We start from the raw sequence: 23,694 nt of genomic DNA, 5'->3' as shown, positions 1-23,694 counted from the left end.
GTGGTGAGAATAATAAGAAGTCCTAGTCTTTTGCAGGATAATGACCTTAGATGATAATGGACTAATTAACCTTGTGTGTGGTAGGGCGAAATCCATTGACAATGGCTCTATAGAGTAATAGAGGCCACCACAAGTGGAAGCAACTAGTGAATTCGATCTTATTACATGTATCTGGATAATTGAGTTAGAGGGTTTTTGAATTGTTTGTCATCACATGTTGCTTGTGTTTAATAATTTGCTTGCTTATTTGTATGTTAAAATTATTTTCACTAGCTTATCCTTTTCCTGTTTGTGTTATGTTTCTTGTGGTGTTTTCCTTTTTGCAATGATCACCAATATTGGTCTGAGCAGATGTGGAGACTCCCGGTGATCGTGCGGATGGTAGAGATGCAGCTGTTTAGACTAGGCTTAATTGTTATCGCTCTTTAGTAGCACCTTTTGGAAACTATTTTCTTTGTAATTTTCTTGCTCTGTGAGCAATCATTGGCTAAACTGTTTTACATTATGAAATATGTTTATGACATTGTTATGTGTCATTGATCTCAGTATATTATATTTTGGATAACTATAATGGTTGATTGTTATATACTTTATGTCGCGTGCTCTATTATATTATGTTTTGTTTATTAAAGTTTTTCTATTAAATGGGATGCCACAATGATATTTTATCAAGAATTAATTTTTACCATCTTAATATCTACATGTAAATCTTAATTTATCCATGGATCCAGATATATGGATAATAATACGCATATAATTATCAAATCTCTTGTGGTATGTTAAGGTTGACCTTTAAAGGCTCAACTTCTTATGGCCATTTCAATGTTTGTCGTTCTGAATTTATGCATTTATATGTAATAATTGGATGTTATGCCTTTAATATTGTATTTATGAATAATCATTTGGATGAACGTGCCTTTAAAATTCATCGACGATGAGTTTTAAAACTTTTGAAATATCATGACATTCGAATGACAACTCTTTCTTTCACCCAACAAGTTATCCTTGGAAAGGTGTTTACAATGTAGTTTTGGTTAAAAATACATTTAAATCAATTATAAAAATCATGAGGTTTGATTTAAAGATAAAAAAAAAAATCTAAACCAAACTTTATGTCATTGATTGGAAGCCAAATCAATTTATATAGTTTGATTTGGATTGATTTTGCTATTTATCATATAGATTTTATATGGATATTGACTTTTTGTCCTAAATAAGGAGTAAAATGGGTGTTTTTATCCTCTCTCTCATCCTTTCTTCACACAATGGAGGAAACACTCGTTCCCTTCTCTGTTTTCAAGCTCCTCAACTCAAATCCTTACATCAATTCATGAATACTATTGATTCTTCTCTCACACACAATTCTTGATCCACAATACGTATATGATCCAATCGAAGTGTAAATGTGAAAGACTTACTCGTAAATAATCCTAGTAAAGAGAGTAACACATTTGAACAAGTACTTAAAAGGTAAGAAAATGTGTATTAATGTTAGTTGTGACTTCACATTACAATTTTCCCCTACTTGTCGGAAACTATTACAGCAGTTTCTAACTGTCATATCTTAGTAGATAAATCAACACAACACTAATATTTCTTAAAAACCCTGAGAAACCAATAACATATTTTACCCAAAATGTAAAAGAACAGGAGTAGAAAGAAAGCCTCTACCCATGACAGGGAAAATGCAAGGGGTGGATAGAACAGGGAAGTAAGATGAGAAAAAAGATACAAAAAGAAAATGCAAAAGAATTGAAAAGGAAAAGAAAAGAGGAATTGAAACCAGGGTCTCTTAAGAAGGAGATGCAATAGAAAGATAAAAGCTGCAACATAAAAGAACGGCACCCGATGACCCCCAACATCTGAGTTATCCAACTGGCTCACAGATATTCGTTCATAAAACCTTAAGCTGTCAAACAGAACGTGCAACTTAGGTTTTCCACTGTCTTGCCCCGTGCTCTTTTTAGAAAGCTTAAGATAATAAGTAGATCTCAGGCAAAGTAACCCATCAGGCAGAGTCTTAAATTGTTGATCAAGCATATCTGAGCATTCAAGATCCCTGAGAGAACCAATTGGTTCGTTCAATGACATCAATGCCAACGACAGTGTTTCCATTGCATGGTTTCCTAGCGTCGGTGTTACTGAAGATTTGTTCAGTCGAGAAGGATGTGAACAACCATCAATATAAAGGTACTCAACACATTTTATCTGAATCTCACACGCAACTTTCATTAGTTCTTTGCACCATGCAGATAAAAGCAACGGAAAGTGATGTTCTCCATACCATAAATTTCCATCCTGGTTTGGCGGCAGGAAAAGATTATCATGCAATGGGAGATAAAATTTCAGAAATCTCAGACGAGGCATCTTCTTAAAAGTTCCCAGTTTCAGAGGCAAATCTTTAATTCGAAACACATCTACTTGCATGGCCTCCACCTTATCGCTTCCCTGAAAAAAAATCAGCATATATAACACTAAGCCATAATTTGACACTGGTTGAAATTTGAAACACAAACACAAACACTTGTGAAGTATTAATATAGTTTATATATGTCTCTTACCAGCTTATACCTCAATACATTGTATACTTCCTCTTTATCCCTCAATCGGGTGCGTCTTCCTGGATGTATTATACATTCTTGACGAACTATTTCGCAACCCATTTGTCGTATCAGGTCATGCATTTGTATTATGTTGTCATTGGAAACTGTTATGAGAGCTTTTCGTTGGAGAACCTCCACTCCACTAGCTCCATGAAGTCCCCATGCATCTAGTTGCTTTATAACATACTCTTCGGTGTCTTCTCGGAAAAAGAATGCAATATCTAGGAAGGCCTTTTTCTCTACTTCATGCAGTCCATCATAACTGAATTTCAACACACTTTGAATTTTCTCATTGGGATACTTCTTGAATTTGCTTAATGCACACTTCCATGTGTTTATACTACTTCTGGAATGGAAATCTGCACCTAAAACTTTTAAGGCTAAGGGATTGCCCTGGGCGATTTTAAGCACCTCTTCAGTTAGTTTTTCATATCCCGTTTTGGGTTGGCTTTCATTGAAGGCATTCAAACAGAAGAGCTTGAGAGAATCAAGAGGGTCCATTTCCTTTACCTCATGAATTTGATGAAGTTCTCCACTTGTAAGCACGTTCTGATCTCTACTTGTTACTATCACTCTACTCCCCGCACCAAAGCAAACAGGTTTTGTGACCAGATACTGTAATTCTTCAGAAGTATTTACATCATCAATCACCACCATAACTTTTTTCCTACCCAGCATTCTTAGAGCAGAACTGAAGATTCTTGCTTTGCTTGTGCCGCTTCTATGGAGACCTTCTCCTTCAAGTAGTTCATAAATGAGCCTCTCCCGTAAATTGCTGAATCCATGCCGTTCCAATTCTTCTCTTACATTGAAGAAACAACAACCATCATACCGAAGAGAACATTTATCAAATATGGCACGGGCAATGGTTGTCTTACCTATGCCACCCATGCCCCAAATTCCAACAAAAACAACTTCATTTGATTCTACTCGCAGCAAGGACTGAATCTGTGTAATGTTTTGATCAATTCCAACAAGACCATTTGATTCACTTGGGTAAAACTCGCTCAACTTTACTGAAATGTCTTCCACAATTTTATCCACAAGATCAGATTCATTCCTAGCATATAGAAGAAAGTAAGAAATTATATAAAGAAACAACAATGATATTATGTTAACACCAATTGCATCTAGCATCAACTAAATTGTTATTGCACACAAATTTTGGTATACAAGTAAATGGTGAAAAAGATATACAGCAGTATATGTATGTAAAAGATAAAAGAAAAAAGAAAATGAACTTACTTATAATTTGTTGGATAATGAAATCCGGATGAACGACAAGCTTTTTTCAAAGCTGATCTCCAACTTTGTACCTTGAGCATGTTTTCCTTGAACTTTTCTTCATGTTGAGCTAAATCATCTCCATAATCTCCATGTTGGTGTCGCACGTGTGATGGATCTACATGGAAGAAAACAGGTAGAAGAATCTGGTTATTTGTTTCCATGCATTCAACCATTTTGGCAAGCTCTTCCAGGCACGACTGTGATGAAGCATAGTGTTTGGAGAATACGACCAAAAATATTTTTGACCCTTCAATTGCTCTGAGAAGCAAGGGTAATATTTCACCTCCTTTATCAAGTCTCTCATCCACATAGGCATCAATATGCTTGCGATGTAATTCTCTTTTCAAATGGCTAAGAAGACCACTGCGGACATCTGTGCCTCTAAAGCTGATGAACACATCATGTTTTATTTCACTAACACCACAAGAAGTTGACGATGCCATTTTGTATAATCAAGAGCAAAAATTTTCTTAATAAACTAAGGACAAAACAACACGCCCATCATATATATATTGAAAATATTGAAAGCTTTACTTTCCTATATATGCTTCAATGAGGCATGTTGGTTTGTTTGTGGTAATTTATGTTATTTCATTATGAACTGATCTGAGGAAATGTAAAGTAATGCGTACATCAGAATTGGATTCGCTTAAGATTTTTACGCGACAAAGTTATTCGGCATTTCCTGTTATGTGAATATGTTCCAAGTTTTATCCACTCAGTTCAAATAAATTGTACCAAATACATTTATAAGGAAAAATCTTAAAATTCATAATATAAGAATTGCAAAAAAAAATTAGATTTTACAGTAACTTATAGTTTGATATAAAATTTATTAAATACTTTTGTAAAATGAAAATGAATTATATATATTTTTTATTTATTTTTAACAGTAATTTGTTAAAGACTAATAATTATATACTATGTGTGAAAAATAGAATGAGATATAATATATTCTTTTATTCTTGACAAGGAAAATGAATTAGTTAATAATAAATAAATAAAATAAACATTACTACGATAAAACTATTTTATATTAGCTTCTATAATTGATTCTAAAATCGAAATAGAAAGAGTTGTCATTGAAATAAATTATTTTAATTTTAATTATGAACTGATGTACTTTCTACATTCGACATAACTTAGATTACATTTGATATTGAATACCTGCACATTCTATATTCAAGGACAAAACTGATGTTGAATTATTAATAACACTCACACTTTGAGTTACAAGATTGACCTAATAAAAGAAATGGGAAAGAAGGTTGAGAGAAATTGTGATTCAACTTCCTTACTAATAAAAGTAATAATTAAAATTTGTCAATAAAAAAAATACAATTGATAAATTTTATATTTGAATTACTCGATCAATAAAATGAGCCAATCTGGTTCACACGCATCACGAGTCGGGTTGGAAATGAGTAAATTGAATTTGGCTCACTTTATGATGAGCCAAACATTTTACAACTTGGCTCAACCCACCACGGGTTGGTAGGTTAAGTGAGTTGGCTCACCAACTCACATAAAAAAATTATTTATGTATTTATTTTTAAGTATTCAAATATTTAAATAATTTTTTAAGCAACCCATGACATGACAATCAAAGTAAAATCTAGAACCAATGTTTTCATCATGCTCACCACCAATATATGATGAATTCTTTCCAAAAAAGTGTCAACATAGTCCAAAAAAATATGGCTAATATTACACATTTTTTGTCATGCTATTCAACAAAATATAAATAAAAAAAACTACACATTTTTATCATGTTAATTTAGAAAAAAAAATGTTTATAAGATAGTTGCTTGAGTAATTTATATAAACATTATAGTTAAAAATTAAAGTATCAACATATATAACTTGACAATCAAATTAATTAAACATTCAAACTTTTCAAATATTATTGAACAACATTTTAGTATTTAAAAATATGAAATTGTGACCCTATATAATTGGGGTAGTAAATAATTATTAAAAAATTGTAAAAAATGTTGGTGGGTTAAGTGGGTCAACCTACCCTCAACCCAACTCGAACCCATTTAACCCCTGGATTAAGTTGATCGGGTTGAGTTCAACCCACTTTTGAAAAAATTGAATTTTTCTCAACCCAACCTAGCTCGAACCCGTGGTGAGCCAGGTTGGCTCACGAGTTGAAACTCATTTTGACATCTCTACAAATATATATTCTAAACAGGATAAATGAAAGCATAAAGTATATTTTTTAATGTGTTGTTACACTGCAAAAAAATTACTATTTAGTGGATGTTTTTCTTTTCAATCTGCGGGGCATTCACCCTCCGTAAATCAATTTGCGAGGGTTTTCTAAACCTCCACAATTAGAATCGCCACAAACTATTTGTGGAGGTTTTGAGTGACCCTTAGTATTGAAATTATATTGCAGAGGTTGTTTTATGGAGGGTTTTAACCTTTTCTATTGGTGACTATTATTTTGTGGAGATTTGAAATGTCCTTTATTTGTAATTATCTGTCTGCATTTATAATTTATTAATTTAATGAAATTATTTTCATAATAAAAAATAAACAAAATATCTAAATTCGTAAAGTACACAAAAATTAACCAAAATTGATTTTATTAATGATTTGATAAAGTATTAGCAATTACAATGTAAATATAAAAAAAATATAATGTTGAAAAAAGAAAATACATAATGTTCTAAATATAAAAAGCCTGAGTTTAGAGGTTAAAGCTACGCAGACAAATGTCACTGGTTCACAACCACATATGATGGAGTGTCAGAGTGCTGGAGAGGGCGTGACAAAGCTGAATTGTAGAGTCACTGATTTGCTACTCAGGCTACGACAAAGACAGCACGATAGAGAGGGTGCGACAAAAAGGGCTACGACGGAGACTACAACAAAGCTTAATCGCGGAAAGGAACTGATTTAAAGAAAAACTTAGGTTTTTTCATGTATGTCGCGACTAAGGAGGATAACTCACCTAGCTTTTCTGATTTGGGAGGGAACGCGTGAATTCACCAAGGGAAAAATGTATTGCAAAATGTATTGCAACCTGCAGATGTCATAAACCTCCTGGAAAAAATAAATAAAATAAAACTCGCTTTATTATCAACTTTTAGAGAATCCATCAAGATCAACCCATATGATATCTATGGAGGTTTTTTATAACCTCTATAAAATAACCCCGGTAAATATCTTTTTTTTAGTATTATGTGAGTGTTTCCTATTAAAACCCATGTAATATAATATTTATCGTTTAAAATAGGAATAAAAAATAAACATGTTTTTATGGGTAATGTTTAAATCCTATGTTTTCATGAGAATTCTCACATTAACTAATCTTCTTTTCGTTTTTGCTACACATTTGTATCATTTTCTTCTAATTGTTTGGCTTGTTCTGAATCCACAAAATTCACTTACATCTTCACATCCTATCACAACCTTGATTGTACACTTTTTTTCCTTTGTGCAATTATGTTAAAATGGTGTATTATCAATTTTCATAAATCAAATGATTTTTAGGTCTCACATGAGAATATTTAAACTTGTAATTCCAAGTGTTAATAGTGTAACTCTTCGTCTACTAAGTAATATATATATAAAAAAAAAACTAATCTTCTTTATCGTTTTTTTTTGTTTTATATCTTTATAATCCCTAAAGTTTCCAACAACATCTATAATATTTCATAGTGCAATTATATGATATTTTATATTGTAATTATATGATTCTTAAATCTATGTAAGTCCACATCCCAATTATACCTTATGTAAAGCCTTCTTATTTCAGCCTCAATCTTTAAGGGATGCCCCAAGGTCTAATGGGCCTAAGGGTTGGTCCACAGGGAGCTAAATGACCCAAGACCTGCCCTAACCCACTCATTCGTATCATTTTAGAAAAATAGTTCTCCCTTACTTCCTCTTTGAGCAGCTGTGAAGCTCTGCTAGGGTTCAGCCACTGTTTCTTATCAAGTGAACTCACACCAGTTCTCTACTCTTAGTAGGTCAGCTTCCAACTCATGTTCTTGCTCCATTCTGTTCATTCTTCGTAGTTCCAACTAGAGTTGTCTTAGTGAACTCGTTTTAAGCTCGTTCCACTGTTTTTCAGCCCTCGAAGCTATTGCTTGAGCTACTGTTAGTCACGCTTCGGGTGTCGAAGTCCTCTGCTAACCCCTTTCCAGGTAAGTGAAGCTAGGGTTTCACGTTATTTTTATTTTATGCGATTAATGTTTTGTGAAATATGAGAAAAGTTTGGGGAAAACGTTAGTTTTTGGTATATTTATAAGTTAAGGGTTCAAATATTCATGAAACTGTGATATTTGACGTTATTTCTCGTATTCTGATGCGTCGCGCAGTCGCTGGGCGAGTTGAATTGGTCGCTGGGCGACTGTGTATTTTTTCTGATATGCGCAATTTTAGTAAAATTGACTTTTTCGACTCATTAACCGTTGGATTGAGGTCAAATTTTGACATTTGGTTCATAACATGCTATTTTATGGTTTGACCGGTTGGATCGCCGATTAGATATCTGTAGCTTGAGAAATGTGTCACACATTACTGTAATGATTTTTGGTTTGGTGATAATAAATTTTCTTAGGAATTTTGGTGTAAGAATTATGGTTGTGGGTTGTGCTTGATTGTATGGAATTGCAGGTATTTAAATGTTGGCACTCATTTATTTGGGATGAATACTATTTTGTGATATATGTATGTCTTGGTATGCATTTATAAAGTATGAGATGAATGAATTTGTATGAGTGATGTGATTTATGGATTGTGAATGATGAATTTGGATAAATCTTGGCATGCGATTTCAATGAAATGGTTGGTATCAAAATGGCATGGTATTGGTATGAAGTACAATTCTATATTCATGGATTGGGAAGGATGAGTTGGAATGGATTCAACATGGAAAATGAATGTGGATTTGGTTATAAAGGTTGGCATGAGAGTTATGTGCATGATAAATAATACTTGATTGATTGAGTATGATTGGTCTGTGTCAGTGCGTAATTCCATGAGCCTCTAGGTGAGACCTCATAGTGGTGCTTTAGTGGTCGGGACGTAATTCCATGATCCCTGTTAGTGGAAGTTCATGGTGGTGCTCCATCTATATAATTTGGTAAGGATTCAAGGTAAGGTTGCATCCTGACACTCTAAGGAGTTAGTTAGTCTCACTTAGAGACTCTTGTGGTTGCATCCTGACTCATTAAGGGCTTAATCTTGTGTGGGGGATTGAGACATTGTACCACTTGTAACACTTAGCTCGGGGTGAGCAGAGATATCCACCACAAGTGCAAGCATCCGTTGAATCCGACTAGATTATATGTAATCCGGATTAGTCGAGTCTGAGTCTATTGTTTGGATTGTGTGATAACATGTGACTGCATGATAAACTGTTTCTACTCTAGCTTACCCTATTGTTTGTTTGGTTGTCTTGTATGTGGTTCTTCTCCTTTTGCGATGATCATCAATTTATTGATGTGAGCATATGCGAGAGGCACTCGAAGTCAACAAGGAAGCGATGATTCCACTGCGTAGTTCGCCTGGACTGGATTCTATTGCTTTGCGCTTAGTTATAGGGCTATGACCCATGTATTTGCTTGGCCTTTAATTTTAAATTGGAGTATTGTTGAACTTTGTATCTTATTTGGCTTTTGCCATCGTGGTGTGCCTTGTATTGTAAGAAGTTATACTTATATTTCCAAGACCGCGCTGTGTAACGTTTCTTTTAATTAGGGTTATCGATTAAATGGAACACTACACCTTATATAATTCTTAAATCTATGTAAGTCCACATCCCAATTATACCTGCATCCAACTCTCCATATCAATATACATACTTAAACGACAATTATTGTCACCTTAAATACCACTTCATTTTTCGTTAACATCTTGGAGGTAACAAACTTGGAGGACTGTTGTGACGTGATGACACAATAGAATTTTATCGTCAAAGAGATTTTGGCTATATCAATTATTATGCCTTTTACTAACATTTTGAAACATGTTAGTAAGCGAACAAAACTTGTGTTCCACGCTTTTTAACCTTATGAACTAAAAATAACATTTTACAAAAATAAATAAAAAAATAAGAATGAAAATTTGTAATTAAATGAGATAAAGAAAGTATTTCAATTTAGTAACTAAATTTAAGTTTTTAATAATTAAAAAAAAAACTAAAAGTAAAATCTCATAATGAAAATACTAGAAATAAATAATGCTTCTAATTTAAAAGTCTAAAAACATATATCTTTTAAGAAAAAAAAAAAACTATGCATCACATACAAGAGTTAATAGTTCTATGTAAATAAATTTCTCATAAAATTTCATCAATTTAAATATTAATTTTAAATATGAATTAATTAAATGTTATATGGTTTATAGTATATTCTATTGGTTATTCTACTTTTCTTCATTAACTATTATTTCTTCCCTTACGTTGAACTTTGTCTCTTGTTGGTAGCGGGCGGAGTTTCTTCTCTGTTCTGGCTTACGCACCAGTCTTCCATGTTCTAGGGTTAGGGCTCGTTTTTCCCTTTCGCTTCAATTCAATCACTGCGAGATTGTCCGAGTGACGCGCCTCCCCGAAAGGCGTCATGGGAGGTGACAGTGCCGTTGAGGAATCCGAAGGGGTCAGCGTCAACATCAATGTTCGCTGCTCTAACGGCTCGAAGTTTTCCGTTCAGACTTCCGTTGATTCCATCGTTAGTTCCTTCAAGGATCTCGTTGCTCGCAATTGCGATGTACCCGTCGAACAACAACGCCTCATTTACAAGGGTCGCATTTTGAAGGATGATCAAACCCTCCGAAGCTACGGTATTTCCATAATCCATACGCCGGTGTTTTTTCTCTATGCATATGTTTTTTTTTTTTTTTATGAATTGATGTGTTTGAGTCGGTATTATAGATTCTATTTGGTTTACGAAGGTGTTTATGCGATTCTGATTGTATTTACGTGGCTGATTAGTCAAATATAGTGCCCAAAGTCGAAGTGGATATGTGTTACGTTATGATGGATAGGATTTCAAAGGGAATATGACATGGGCGTGTTTGAGATGGAAGTGAAGGGTGTTATTTTCTCGGCGTGAGAGAGATTGAGGGTCTATTTTTTTGTCCTTGTTTACTAAAGAGAATGGAGGTTCGATGGGAAGCATAAAAGGAAAACGGGTTCAGTTAGTCGCAGGTTTCAATTATCGTGGTGTTTTGTCCAGCTCTTTTTTATTTGCTTTTTCCTTGAGAAGGTTGTCGTGAGTGATCCATGTTCGGCGTGAGGGACCTAATACAATTCTCTACATTTTCCTGGGCTTGAGATTAGCTATGAAAATGAAAGCATAGGCAGTTGTGATAAGAGCTCAAATCAAATCCCTTTAAGTGCTCACTAGAATTCCATTACCAACGAAGTGGACTCAGGCCAAATTCCTTGGAATTGGGTCCTAACAAGCTATGGGTGTGGCACTGAAAAGATAGTTTAAGGTGGTTTGGATATTTCTAAGAGGTACCAATGAGGAGAGTTGATGCATGATTTTAAGTCTCATGAAAAAGGGGAGAGATAAACCAAGGGGGAGATGGAGACCTTGAAAGAGACTGGAGGAAGTTGATAGGAAGGACTCATAGTAATAACATCTCCTGAAGATGGTCTTTATCTAAGCTAAATAATGTCACGTGATCTGTGTGGTGAGTCACGTATTGGGACAAAGCTTTGTTGTTGTTGTTATTCTTTTTGTTCCTTAAAATAGTTTAGTCAAAGACATTGTTTGAGAGGCACATATGCAACTTAATTTTTTTTTTTTTAAAATAAAAGAGAAATAACTAACATTTAAAAAGCAGCTGGCTCTATCTCTCTGTTCTCTCATTCTCTCCTTTCTCTCTTCCTGCTCTTTCTTTTTTCTTGCTGCTCACCCTCAAGTCCTATCTTCTAAATTAAAACAAATGAAAATTGTTAAACAACCTATACTTTACTTTTAAAGATTTCATTTAAATTATAAAGTAGATATGAAGCCAAAATAGTCTTGGACCAATAATTGCCTATGTTGGGATTACATATTTGAATAAATGAAATAATCTTTTGTATTTTATGCCTTACCAAAATATAGGAGATTGATTTCTTTTTTGACAGTTATAAAGTAATGTGTTAAAGGTAATATCAGGTGATACTTCTGGACAAACAACCTAGCCTTTGATTTGTTTTATTCTTCTTCCATACTATAGTCTGGTGCTGAGTTGTTTTGTTCTGCATCTCAGTATTATATTACTTTTCTCAGATTGTGCATTTTCTCATGATCTCATTGTTAATGAAGAATGCAGGGGGTGGATTTTGTAATTTAGTTAGGTCTGTTTAAGGCTTAAACAAAACAATTGTGTAAGAAAATCAGTGGGCTATGAAGTATCCTTACTTGTTTAGTGAAATTGACATGTCCAAATGTTTGATTATTTATCTAGGTTAAGCTAGCAGGACTTCGTGTCCTGTCATATGATAATGCACTGATACTTCAATTTGTGTCACATCCATATCCATATTTGTATCTGATCCATATCCATATTTGTATCTGATCCATATCCATATGCGGTATTGTAGGATACTTTACTGATACTTATTGCTGAAGTATCCAATTTATGAAGCACTAATACTTTTACATTGGCAATAATTTATAATTTTTTATTTTGACAATGTCTAAGAAATGCGATTTTTAATTTGGATTTGCACAATTGCAATTATATGTTTATTTTGTTTTGAGAATTTGTATACATTTTTAAATGCATATTTATCTTTTACCATATCACGTTATTTTCAAAAGAAAAACATAATTCCGTATAGGATACACATCATATGTGATTCACATTGTATCTGCACATCATAATACTTATTGTTATCACTTATAAATTATAATTATGCATGTTCAGTGTTGGTCAGTGGTGTTGCCATGGCTGCTATTATGTGATGGACGTTTGCCAGCAGGTGTTTATATGATGGGATTTTGGCTTTCCTGTATATTCCACTATCCACCATTGATAACTCTGGCGTTATTTGATTAAATGTTTTTTCTTTGAAGGCTTGGGATTTGAATGTTTAAATTTGTGTTTGATGGAGTATTTTAATGTTTATTTATAAGGGAGATATAGGTAAAATGGAAGTAGGATAATGATACATGCGTATCATCAAGGAGAATGCTAATGAGGTCCCTTTGGACATTGGCTATGGAATCAAAGTGGGATGCCTTTATGAAAAGTGTCACTCTGAATTTTGATAAAAACATTTCAATTTTTGTTGTTTATTTAACCAGTTCTCTAAGGTTACACATGAAAGCATCCTTAAATAATACTATCAAACATAATTTTGTTGAAAACTGCTAATATTTTTTAATCATATCTCTTCTTTGCATATGTGTGGTGTAGATGTAGGATTAATTTGTTGACAGTTGACAGAATGTTTGGCTGGCATGGCTTGTATTGGGCAGAAAGATAGTTTTATGTTGTGCTCTTAATAAAAACAGCCCACATCTGTTCACACACTGAATTAAGGTTCTTAAGAATGCATTCTCAAATGAATGAACATAACTCTGATTTCTATTTGTCCTTATAGGATTGGAGGCAGATCACACTGTCCATTTGGTTCGTGGTTTTGTACGTACTAATCCAACTGGTGGAACCAGTACTACCAGCACCGATACCAATACTGCAACAAATAATGCCACAGGTGCTGGTGCGAATGAAGGTGGGAGTTTAGGAGGGCTTGGCTTTGGAGCTTCACTGTTCCCTGGACTAGGTATCAATGGGACTGGGGGAAATGGTTTATTTGGTGACGGATTTCCTGATCTAGAGCAGATGCAGCAACCATTTCTTTCAAATCCCAATTTAGTGAGAGAATTAATGAATTCGCCTGCCATGCAGAATCTAATGAATAATCCTGAGATAGTGCGGAATCTTATAATGAATAATCCACAGATGCAAGAGCTCATGGATCGAAACCCTGAGTTAGCACACATACTTAATGATCCTAGTACTCTTCGTCAGACCCTTGAAGCTACAAGGAACCCTGAGATCATGCGTGAAATGATGAGAAATACAGACAGAGCAATGAGCAACATTGAATCTTCTCCTGAGGGATTCAACATGCTGAGGCGCATGTATGAAAATATTCAAGAACCATTTTTGAATGCCACTACAATGGCTGGTAATACCGCAAATAGTAATGCAGCAATTTCAGGGACTCATGGTGACCATGCAAGGGACCAATCAACTAATCCCTCAACTACTAGTTCTGAAGCAACTGCTGGTTCTGCCTTACCTAATACTAACCCGCTTCCAAATCCTTGGTCCTCTACTGGTAGTATGTTTGGATACTAAATTATTCCTTTGCTGATATATTTTGTCTGTGTTAAGGATACTGACTACAATGTTTTGTTGCTTGTGACCTATCAGACACCTTTTATTTTCATATATCTATAATGAATACTGGTTCTCTTAGTCACTTCATTAATACATATTGAAGCATAAAAATCTTCAAAATCTTTTTACCAAAATCCAATACGAGACATAATCATGAATATGTAGGAATATATAATTATTTGCTCGTGAACCAAAGAGGAAAATTATCTTTTTTATGGATGGTTTCAAAGAGAGGTATAAGGTTGATGTAAGTACTGTCCTTATTTATAAAAAAGTAGTAAGCAGTTTTCTATTTTCTGGTCTAGTAATGTCTAAGAAGTATGTTCTAAATTTGGATTTACGGAATTGCAATTATATATTTATTATGCTTACTATTTTTGTTACATATCTAAATATGTTAGACGTATCATATCCTACATAAGTTTGAAAAAAATGTATTGCCATATTGGATATGTATTGTATATGATACATGCATCATATTTGTGCCTCAGCTTGCGACTAATATGAATCATTGTCATTATTGACGGCAACCATTGTATATGTAGCTGGAGGTGCTCAAAATAACACCAGAAGGTCGTCGACCACTGGTGTGGATGCCAGGCAGCAAGGACCTACTGGCTTAGGAGGGCTTAGCCTGCCAGACCTTGAAAACATGCTGGGTGGCAATGCCGTGCCAGATGCTTCTTTACTGACCCAGTTAATGCAAAATCCAGCTATCTCACAAATGATGCAAAGTATGCTTTCCAACCCACAAACTTTGAATCAGGTATTTACAAACCATACCTAGTACAAATGCTATGTACATATGTTGAATTTATCCTTCTGATATTTAATTTACATTTTAGATTCTGGGTGCTAATACTGAGCAGCGTGGCATGCCTGATTTAAATTCTCTCAGAGACGTAATGCAAAATCCGGAATTCCTTCGCTTGTTTTCTTCACCTGAGACATTGCAGGTAGACATATTTAAAGTTCTATGTCTGTTAGTGGGTTTCAAGAATATCTTTTGCCACAGATGTTTGGTTGCAGTCCCTCTTTGATGAATTCTAGTGAATCTTAGTATGAAAGAAATCATAAGAATCAAGGCATAATTGGTCCAAGGGCAGCATAAGTCAAAATGGTTGTGAATGAAAACCTTTAGGACCTAAGCATTTGGAAATTGTTTTTTTTTTTAATTATTTATTTGCAGGCTGGCAGTAGAATAATTTATTCTATAAATTGTGATCAATATATAGAGGTTATATTGCCAGCTATTTTCTATATTTCCTTGCTTTAGATGATATTCTAATAGTTTTGCCTTACACAATGACAGCAACTCTTGTCATTCCAGCAAGCTCTTCTGTCTCAGCTTGGTCAGCAGCAACCAACACGGTAAGTACTGTTGCTATACTGACCTTTCCATGTTTCTTTTCAATTTAATGAAATGAAAAGAAATAAACTTTGAATGTGTTGAAGTCTATCCTTTAGCTTACCAATTTAATTGTTTGCTCAGCCTGAGTGATAAAATTCCTAGTAACTAGCACAACCATTGCTGCTGATCGTTTTGGCTAAGTTACGTCATTTAACATCCCATAAACAAGTGGTTGCATGAGCATTTTGGCATTGTCTTTATGATTACTTTTCTAAAAACTATTCATCTATGACTTCTTTTTTCTGGTCATGCTTATGTAATACTATGCTTGAAAACCAAGATTTCGTAACATAATATAAAAATAATTGAAGGAGAGATATAAATATTTGAAGGTTTATGGGTCATTTATAATATGAAATCTGTATGTCCATCATTATGTGTCACATCATAGGTTTATGGAAGTAAAATATTTGAAGGTTTATATTTCTAATAAATTATTAAAAATGAAGTTGCTTTGTGAGCTTGGAAATTGGAAAACCTTCTTATTTGACCATATGGTTGTTGCACTACTAGAATCTAACAAAATCTTCATTCAACACTGCCACTTGAATGTCACTTTTCCCTTTGACTTAATAATAACCTGATTTGGTGTGGAGGATGACATGGTTAATGTTTGGGTGTCATCAATTGGACTGGTTTGGTGATCGCTTGTGATTGGTCTGGCATAATTTGTTAAAATACAACCTCCATGTATGTCCTTGTTGTGTTTATTTTCCCATCATTTTTTTCTTGTTTGATTTTCTACTAACCCGCTAAGCTTCAGCAGGGAATCTGGTGAAACCGGCGGAGGCACTGGTATGCAAGACCTCCCTCTATTCTATTGGTTTTTGTTGATATAAACTATTTGCTGCTATGGTATTTCATTGTCTATTAAAATTGCTGAATCAAGTCTGAAGATGACCTATCATGCTTTAGTTATGAATTATAATATAGTGAAGTGGTTAAACATCTAACAAGGTAATTGAGGTGGTAAGTAGGTTAGCTGGGTCTTTTTTTTTTTTTTTCTGTTCTTAAAATAAGAATGTGAATTTGGTCTTCGGTTGCAGTTTAATAATGACCACCTCTGCTAAGTTTTTTAGGTGGTTCATAAATCACAAAATTAGGTTTGGGTGGCAGAGGTTACTGCTTAAAATCCTTTGATAACAAGATTACCTTTCTGTTAAAGTCCTATGACCCTTTAGTTAACGAGCGACCATTCGAAGGACCAGATGCATTAAAAATATTTTGGCCTGATTGTATCTCCAGTAAGAAAAAAGGAGGCAGTCAAATTAGGTGGTGGCTGTTTTGGATTATGCAACTGCCATTTCATTACAGACATACATTCTACTATTTAATTGAAATTTCTATGGAATGATTTTATTGGTAGGACCAGTGAACAACTTGGGATTGGAGATGTTGTCGAGTATGTTTGGTGGACTTGGAACTGGTAGCCTAGCTGTTCCAAATAGATCGAATGGTAAGCATTCTTGTCCTATATTTTCTCTAAATAACTGTTTTGGTTAACATATTTTGGAGAATTCTCTTTTTCTTCTTTCTATTTTTTGTTCGGCATCCTAGAGCTTCCGAAAAAAAAAATCCCTAGAAAACTAGTCCCAAACTTGGGCTAGATTATATTGATTTGTAGCTCCCTGTACTATTTGGGGATTTTTAATTAGGCTCCCTAGAAGTTCCAATTTCCAATTAAGTTCCTGCCACTGGAGGAGCAATTTGAAGTTCTACAGTAAGCTGAACGGAAGGATTTTATTAAATATTTATGATATGGAGTCTCAAATATTGTTATTTAATCCAATTGAACAGTAAGGATCGAATTTGAAATTTTTTAAACAGTACTGCTTTATAAACATTCAAAATATAAGGTAGTACTAAAAATGCCCCAAAATTACAGGGACATAGGTATTATTACCTATATTTTATACTACTCAGCCTTTAACTTTGTTGTCTTGTCAGAGCCACCAGAACAATTGTATGCCTCCCAACTTTCACAGCTTCAAGAAATGGGATTCTTTGACACACAAGAGAACATAAGAGCTCTTGTTGCTACTTCGGGTAATGTTCATGCAGCAGTTGAACGACTATTGGGGAACTCTGGTCAGTAACAATATTGTTTGCAAGTTTTCTTCTGTCTTTTTCCGAGATAAGTTTTCAAGCGCCTTGTTGGGTATTCAAATAAAATCAGAAGTCTGTCCAAATTATAGGGTCAGAGCTGAAACGGTGTAGGTTTATACATTGGACTGCCATTGTTCCTTCTAATGGTCCAATTCCCTTCATGTACATACTTATATTGAAACTAGTTTTAGACGCAGCTGGAGATCTTAAAGATTTCAAATGAATTGATATTTATACTTGCTTGTTAATGCTTAATAACTCCATAACTACTGATTGGGCCATCTTAGTTTGAACCAAGCAGTTGAAAATCTCTGTCTAGAGGCTGTTGTCTAGGTTAGCTTAATGTTATATTTATAACTTTATTCTCCATTCACTCAACAAAAAAGCTACGGCCTTTATTACTGTGAATGCAAATGTTTCATGATCATTCGAGGCAAGCTTCTGAGAATGAGGGAACAGACCCTTTTGTTCCAAAGAAGGCTGGGTTATTCATATTAATTACCTTGTGCAGAGATTGGGCTTCTGAGATTATGCTTTTTTGAAATTTTCTATCAGTGCGTATATACTATCTTTCAGGGTTAGTCTAACCTTGACCTGTAACAAATCAAAGAAAACGAGAGGTACTGGTATTGAGAGATCTAATTCACTGTACTCGAGTTTCACTGATAAGTTGATAACCATAAGGAATTAGGGATATGCTCGGTTGTAAGAAGGAAAAAACAAAAAATGATAAAAGGAAAGATGAAATAAAGGGGAAAATGTATTTACTGGTTTAATAATAAAGTACTCTGAATATAAATGAAAATTGAAATTTCTAAGAATAATAAATTAATTAATTAATTGTAAACTTAGAAAGTTATACACATTATGTTTTATGAATGAAATAGTTTTCAAGTTAGGAATTTTTGTCCGATATTTGATATAACAATTTGCAAAATATCTTATTATAATTTTTAAAAAATTATTGGAATTATTAAGATAATATACTTTGAAACTTTATCTCAATCTCAGTGACATAAGGGAGGGTTAACTTTAGTAAATGTTGGTTTTCGTTATATTTGTTATTCTTAACTAGAAATGAGATAAGAATAATTGTAGAAAATAAAATGTTAATTTCTTTACATTTTTCATTTGATTTCTTTTCGTATTTGCGTTGAAAACAAAATACGTGAAAGCCAATTAGAAAATGATATCTTTCCTTAAATAAGGAAAATGTTTTTTTCTTTTTCAATTTTTGTTCTACTAGTCATTTTTCTCCAAATAAATAGATTTAAAATATTTATTTTTATTTTTGTTTAGAAATAAATTATCTGGACCTACTTGGATAAATACAAGTATATATAATTAATAATTCATTAAATTTTAGTATTGGAAGTTGGCTTTAGGATAAATGTGTACAATGTGGAGTATATATAAGTTAACATTATCAAAATAAGGTTGTCATTAATGATTGACATTATTTTGGGAATAGAACAATATATTATCCCCTAGACTCAGCTTTATTAGAACTGAGAGTATGAGAGATAAAAGAAAATGTTGATCATCTTAACATTGCCTATAGATTATCCCTTGTGCTTAAGGAATCTCTGACGATGAGGAGTCCAAGAAAAATGGAAAGATTAAGTTCAACTTTATGGCATTTGTATATGATGTACATGAAGAACGGGGAGTGACTAACAATTGTTATGATTATATTATCAAAGATATAACAAATGATAATTGCCCATGGTTGGGTTGCTCAAGCTTTTCTTTTTTCACAGTGATCATTTATCCATGTAAGATTTGGAGAGGTGACATGTGGTACAGTTGTTAGTATCTTAGTATCATATCATGTTAGTGACGTTTTCAACTTCTAGTTTTGAGTGTCTTTGGTTGGGTGGTTGACCAAGGAAGGACACTCTTTTGTATAAGGTTGGTTTACGCAGTGTTTCCACGAAGAAGACATTGCCATCTCATAATGGTGATGATAATGTTGTTGATTGGATTTGGATGTTTGGTTTAGAACAAGTTCAAAATAATTTTTTGTTATGATCAATTTATGAGTGGGTTGATCCTTGTGTGCAAGAATGTTTATCCAAATATTGGTGTTCGTCCATTTTTCATTCTTTTATTAATAATGTTGGCATGTTAGAGGCGATGGTCAAAACTAACATTACATTTATTGACCAAGTTCGTGCTATTGACAATATCTATCATAGCTGAAAGCGATTCTCAAGTGAATTCATGTGTGATTTCCTAGTTCACCATGATGACTGTTGGTGTTTACTAAATTTCATCTTAATAGTGACACCGACACTGACACTGGATTGACATATAACACTGACACTATCATATGTTATATTGTTAAATTAATATGCGGACAATCTTTTTAAAATTAAAAAATCATGAAGTAACACGTGATTGTTAGTATTCACTTTCTGTTAACAATTTAAAAGACATTTAAAAAAATATCAAATTGAACACAATTTACAAAAATTAGAATCCTTTTGAACATTTCAGAAAAAATAAGACCAAAGTGAACCAAGTTTATGAAAATCGGGACCGATATATTTAAGACTTTCACATATAATAAACATCTACCTTTTATTTGTTGAACCAACTTTTCTATTTAAAAGATTTTTAATATTTTGAATTATCTAACTTAATTGAAGTAAGAAAAATCTCTACAATGAACGATTTGAAGTAATATTTCTGTAATATTTGTAAATGTTTGAATTTAAAAACATAATTATTATACTTCAATGAACGATTTGATCTTCAATTAATATTATAAACAATATATATATATATATATATATATATACTTTTTAGTAAATAAATTTTTTCACTTTATCTAATAAACTAACAAAATTTTATGGTAATATAATCAATAAAAATAAGTAATAATGAACATAAAATGTTATTGAAAATTAAAAAATAATATTAAGTAAAGATAGAGAAAAGATAGATAATTGAAGGGATATATTGTACGGTAGGTTATTTTATTGATCATTATTATGTAGGGGACTTTTATATAGGAAAAATTTTACAATTTTATCCTTAAATATAAAAATGTCACAGTTAACACTAAAAGAAAAATAAAATCTTTTGTAATTTTCACTTCATGTTAATGTTCCTTAAGACTCACCCACATGCGTAACGATTATATTTAATAGACAATGTCTTAAAAACCATTATTTGATTTACTTCATTTAATAACTAATTCATCGTTATCTTATTTACTATAATATAAAAATTTAATTAATTGTCATGAATTTTTTTTTTATAATCTAACAAATATTAAAATTTAAAAGATACAATATCTATGTTAAAATTTTATTATTATTAGTTAATCTTTGTTCTTTGCATCATTTTTATCAAGTGATATATTATAATTTTTATTAGTGTAAAAAAAAATTCATTATAATTTAAAAAATTGAAATAAACAAACCTTTAGAATACATTATAATTTAAATATTTGTTTTCCTTTTATATTTCTTTAAAAATATTTTAAATTTTATTAACTAGGTTTCATTAATGTTTGCAAATTTAATAAATATTTTGTTTTCCATGAGATTTTATTTGGTATTCTAATTTGAAATGTATACAATTATAATTTCTTTCAAAATATTTGATATCGAAGAAACAACCCTCATCTTAATATTGAATATTTGATAATATTATATTTTCTTTATCGTAATTTTGTGTTATTTTATAAAAAACAATTGATTAATATTGTAACAATCAGAAAGCAGGTATGTGTATAGGTACGAATATATACCCATTACTCGGTAGGATGGGGATGAGATACACTACAAAAAAATTGAAATTACCGATGGAATTTTACCAACGGATATGTTTTAGTTGGTAAAATGTGAATCACTGACGAATTTTACCGACTAATTTTACTGACGAATTTTGATATTTTTTATCTCGCCCAAAGCTCACCTTAAAAAAGAAGAAGAATGTTTTGTTTTCCATGAGATTTTATTTGGTATTCTAATTTGAAATGTATACAATTATAATTTCTTTCCAAATATTTGAAATCACACGATAATTGTGACGGCGGCGGGACTACAACGACGAAGAAGAAGACGAAAAAAATGAAAGAGGGAGAAGGAAGAAGATGAACTGTGCACGTTATTTATCAACAGATATTTTGGTAATTATCGACGAATTTTTCGGTTGGATTTTACCGACAGATTTTTCCGTCGGTAATTATCGACAAAATTGTCGAAGGATTTTTCTATCAGTAATTACCGATGAAACACAATTTTCGTCGATAAAATTTTACCGACAAGAGTTTTTTAATAGATTTTTTACCGACAGATTTTTCCATCAATAATTACCGACGAACATGATTTTCGTCGATAAAATTTTACCAACAAGTGTTTTACTCACATATATTTGACCATCGATAATCCGTTGGTAATTCTGATTTAGCGATGGATTTTGATCATTACCGACGAATTTTGACTGTCAGTAATATCAGTTTTTGTTGTAATGACAAAAGTCTGATACCCGTTGGGTTTGGATATGAGGATGATGATGAATTTTTCGATATGAATAAATATAGAATAGTGAAACTCGTTCTCGTTCCATCCTGTTACCATCTCTAAGTGTGAGTTACTTATAACAAAAGTAAATCTACACTTATAAGAGTTATTATTAATACTTATTATACATATTAGTAAAAATATGTGTGTGTATTTTTTTATGACAATAAAAATAATAAAATTATTATTATTTATTATTTTAATTATAAAATTAAATATAAATTATTTTATAATTTTATTGTAAATTTTTTTATTTATTTTATAGGTAGTTTTATAATTAAAAATCAATTAATGTTAAAAGAATCGTCAAATAAAAAAAATTAAAGAAATGATTACTTAAAAGAGAAAAATGGATAAAATAAATTGTTTCGGTATACTTAGAGATGTCAACATGGGTTGGAACCCGCGAGTCAACCCAGCTCACCACGGGTTCGGGCCGGGTTGGGTTGAAATTTGTTTACAAATTTTAATACAGGTTGATTTTTAACCCGACTCATTTAGAACCCGGCTCATTCGGGTTGAACCCGTGGTGAGTCGGGTTGGCTCACCAACCTGTAGATAAAAGGATCACATAAGTGTTTTTATTTATTTATTTTTATTAAGTTGAGCTTTACATTTGGGTCATGTTAGGTTATTTTTTTATCGAACACATAAATAATTTGTAATTTTTTTTATTTTGGTTTGTATTTGGATTATATTAAACTTCATTTAGATTTTAATTAGAATTAAATTTAGTTTAGACTAAAAAAGAAAATAAAAAAATAATATTTTTTTAATTAAATGAACCCATGAGCCAACCCGTTTAACCTGCCAACCCGTGGTGGGTCGAGCCGGGTTCAAATTTTTTTGGCTCGCTAAAAGGTGAGTCGGGTTGGGTTGGGTCACTAAATCATCAACCCGTGGTGGGTCGAGCCAGGTTGGGCGGGGTTACCCATTTTGACAACTCTAGGTACACTCAATAAGTCCCACATCGCTTAGGAGTCGAGGTCAAGTGAAGTTTATATACTCCTACCTCCCTCCACCCTCCGAGACGCCTTTTAAGCACAAAACCGTGATAGAGCTAAAATGCTCCAAAGCGGACAATATCTCTGAAATTTGGTGGTTGTTCCTAACGATGACTGTTGAATGAACTTAGGTCGGAATCGAAACATAAATTATTTTAATTTGAAAAAAATTAAATTTAAAAAGTAAAAAAAAATATGAACACACAAAAAAAAAACCTAAGTATATATAACATGTTTCAAATGTTAATATTATTTATTTATTATGATGAAAAATAATAATGCATTAGAATAAGTTTAGGATTGATATTGAAAAGATCAACAATTGAGATTAAATCACGCTTAAAACAAACATATAAAATGATTGTTTATAAAAATAACAA

The 23,694-nt window shown here is 32.6% G+C and overlaps 2 protein-coding genes across 4 annotated transcripts; one reads left to right on the top strand and one right to left on the bottom strand.

The window, feature by feature from the left end:
• Positions 1 to 1,463: 1,463 nt before the first annotated feature.
• LOC114177217 (disease resistance protein RUN1-like) lies at positions 1,464 to 4,460 on the bottom strand. The gene is made up of 3 exons (XM_028062484.2): positions 3,849 to 4,460; positions 2,562 to 3,663; positions 1,464 to 2,448 (listed from the first exon to the last, which is right to left on the bottom strand). Exons 1-3 carry the CDS (start codon positions 4,331 to 4,333, stop codon positions 1,588 to 1,590), a joined length of 2,448 nt encoding a protein of 815 aa, XP_027918285.2. The 5' UTR covers positions 4,334 to 4,460; the 3' UTR covers positions 1,464 to 1,587.
• Positions 4,461 to 10,297: 5,837 nt separating this feature from the next.
• On the top strand, positions 10,298 to 18,023 carry LOC114177832 (ubiquitin domain-containing protein DSK2a-like). Of its 3 annotated transcripts, none has more exons than XM_028063404.2 (8): positions 10,298 to 10,688; positions 13,453 to 14,196; positions 14,804 to 15,024; positions 15,104 to 15,214; positions 15,571 to 15,629; positions 16,433 to 16,464; positions 17,036 to 17,125; positions 17,617 to 18,023. In XM_028063404.2, the coding sequence occupies exons 1-8, from the start codon at positions 10,469 to 10,471 to the stop codon at positions 17,763 to 17,765; spliced, it is 1,626 nt and encodes a 541-aa protein (XP_027919205.2). In that variant the 5' UTR covers positions 10,298 to 10,468; the 3' UTR covers positions 17,766 to 18,023. The 3 variants fall into 3 exon arrangements, with proteins under 3 accessions (XP_027919205.2, XP_027919202.2, XP_027919203.2); XM_028063401.2 differs by having other exon boundaries at positions 13,453 to 14,199; XM_028063402.2 differs by having other exon boundaries at positions 10,299 to 10,688; positions 13,453 to 14,199; positions 16,436 to 16,464.
• Positions 18,024 to 23,694: the final 5,671 nt, after the last annotated feature.

Source organism: Vigna unguiculata, chromosome 3, assembly GCF_037176805.1.
Source record: "Vigna unguiculata cultivar grain cowpea cultivar isolate G323 ecotype 2 chromosome 3, ASM3717680v1, whole genome shotgun sequence".
NCBI classification, from domain to species: Eukaryota; Viridiplantae; Streptophyta; class Magnoliopsida; order Fabales; family Fabaceae; genus Vigna; species Vigna unguiculata.
This window is presented reverse-complemented; position numbering and strand designations above follow the sequence as displayed.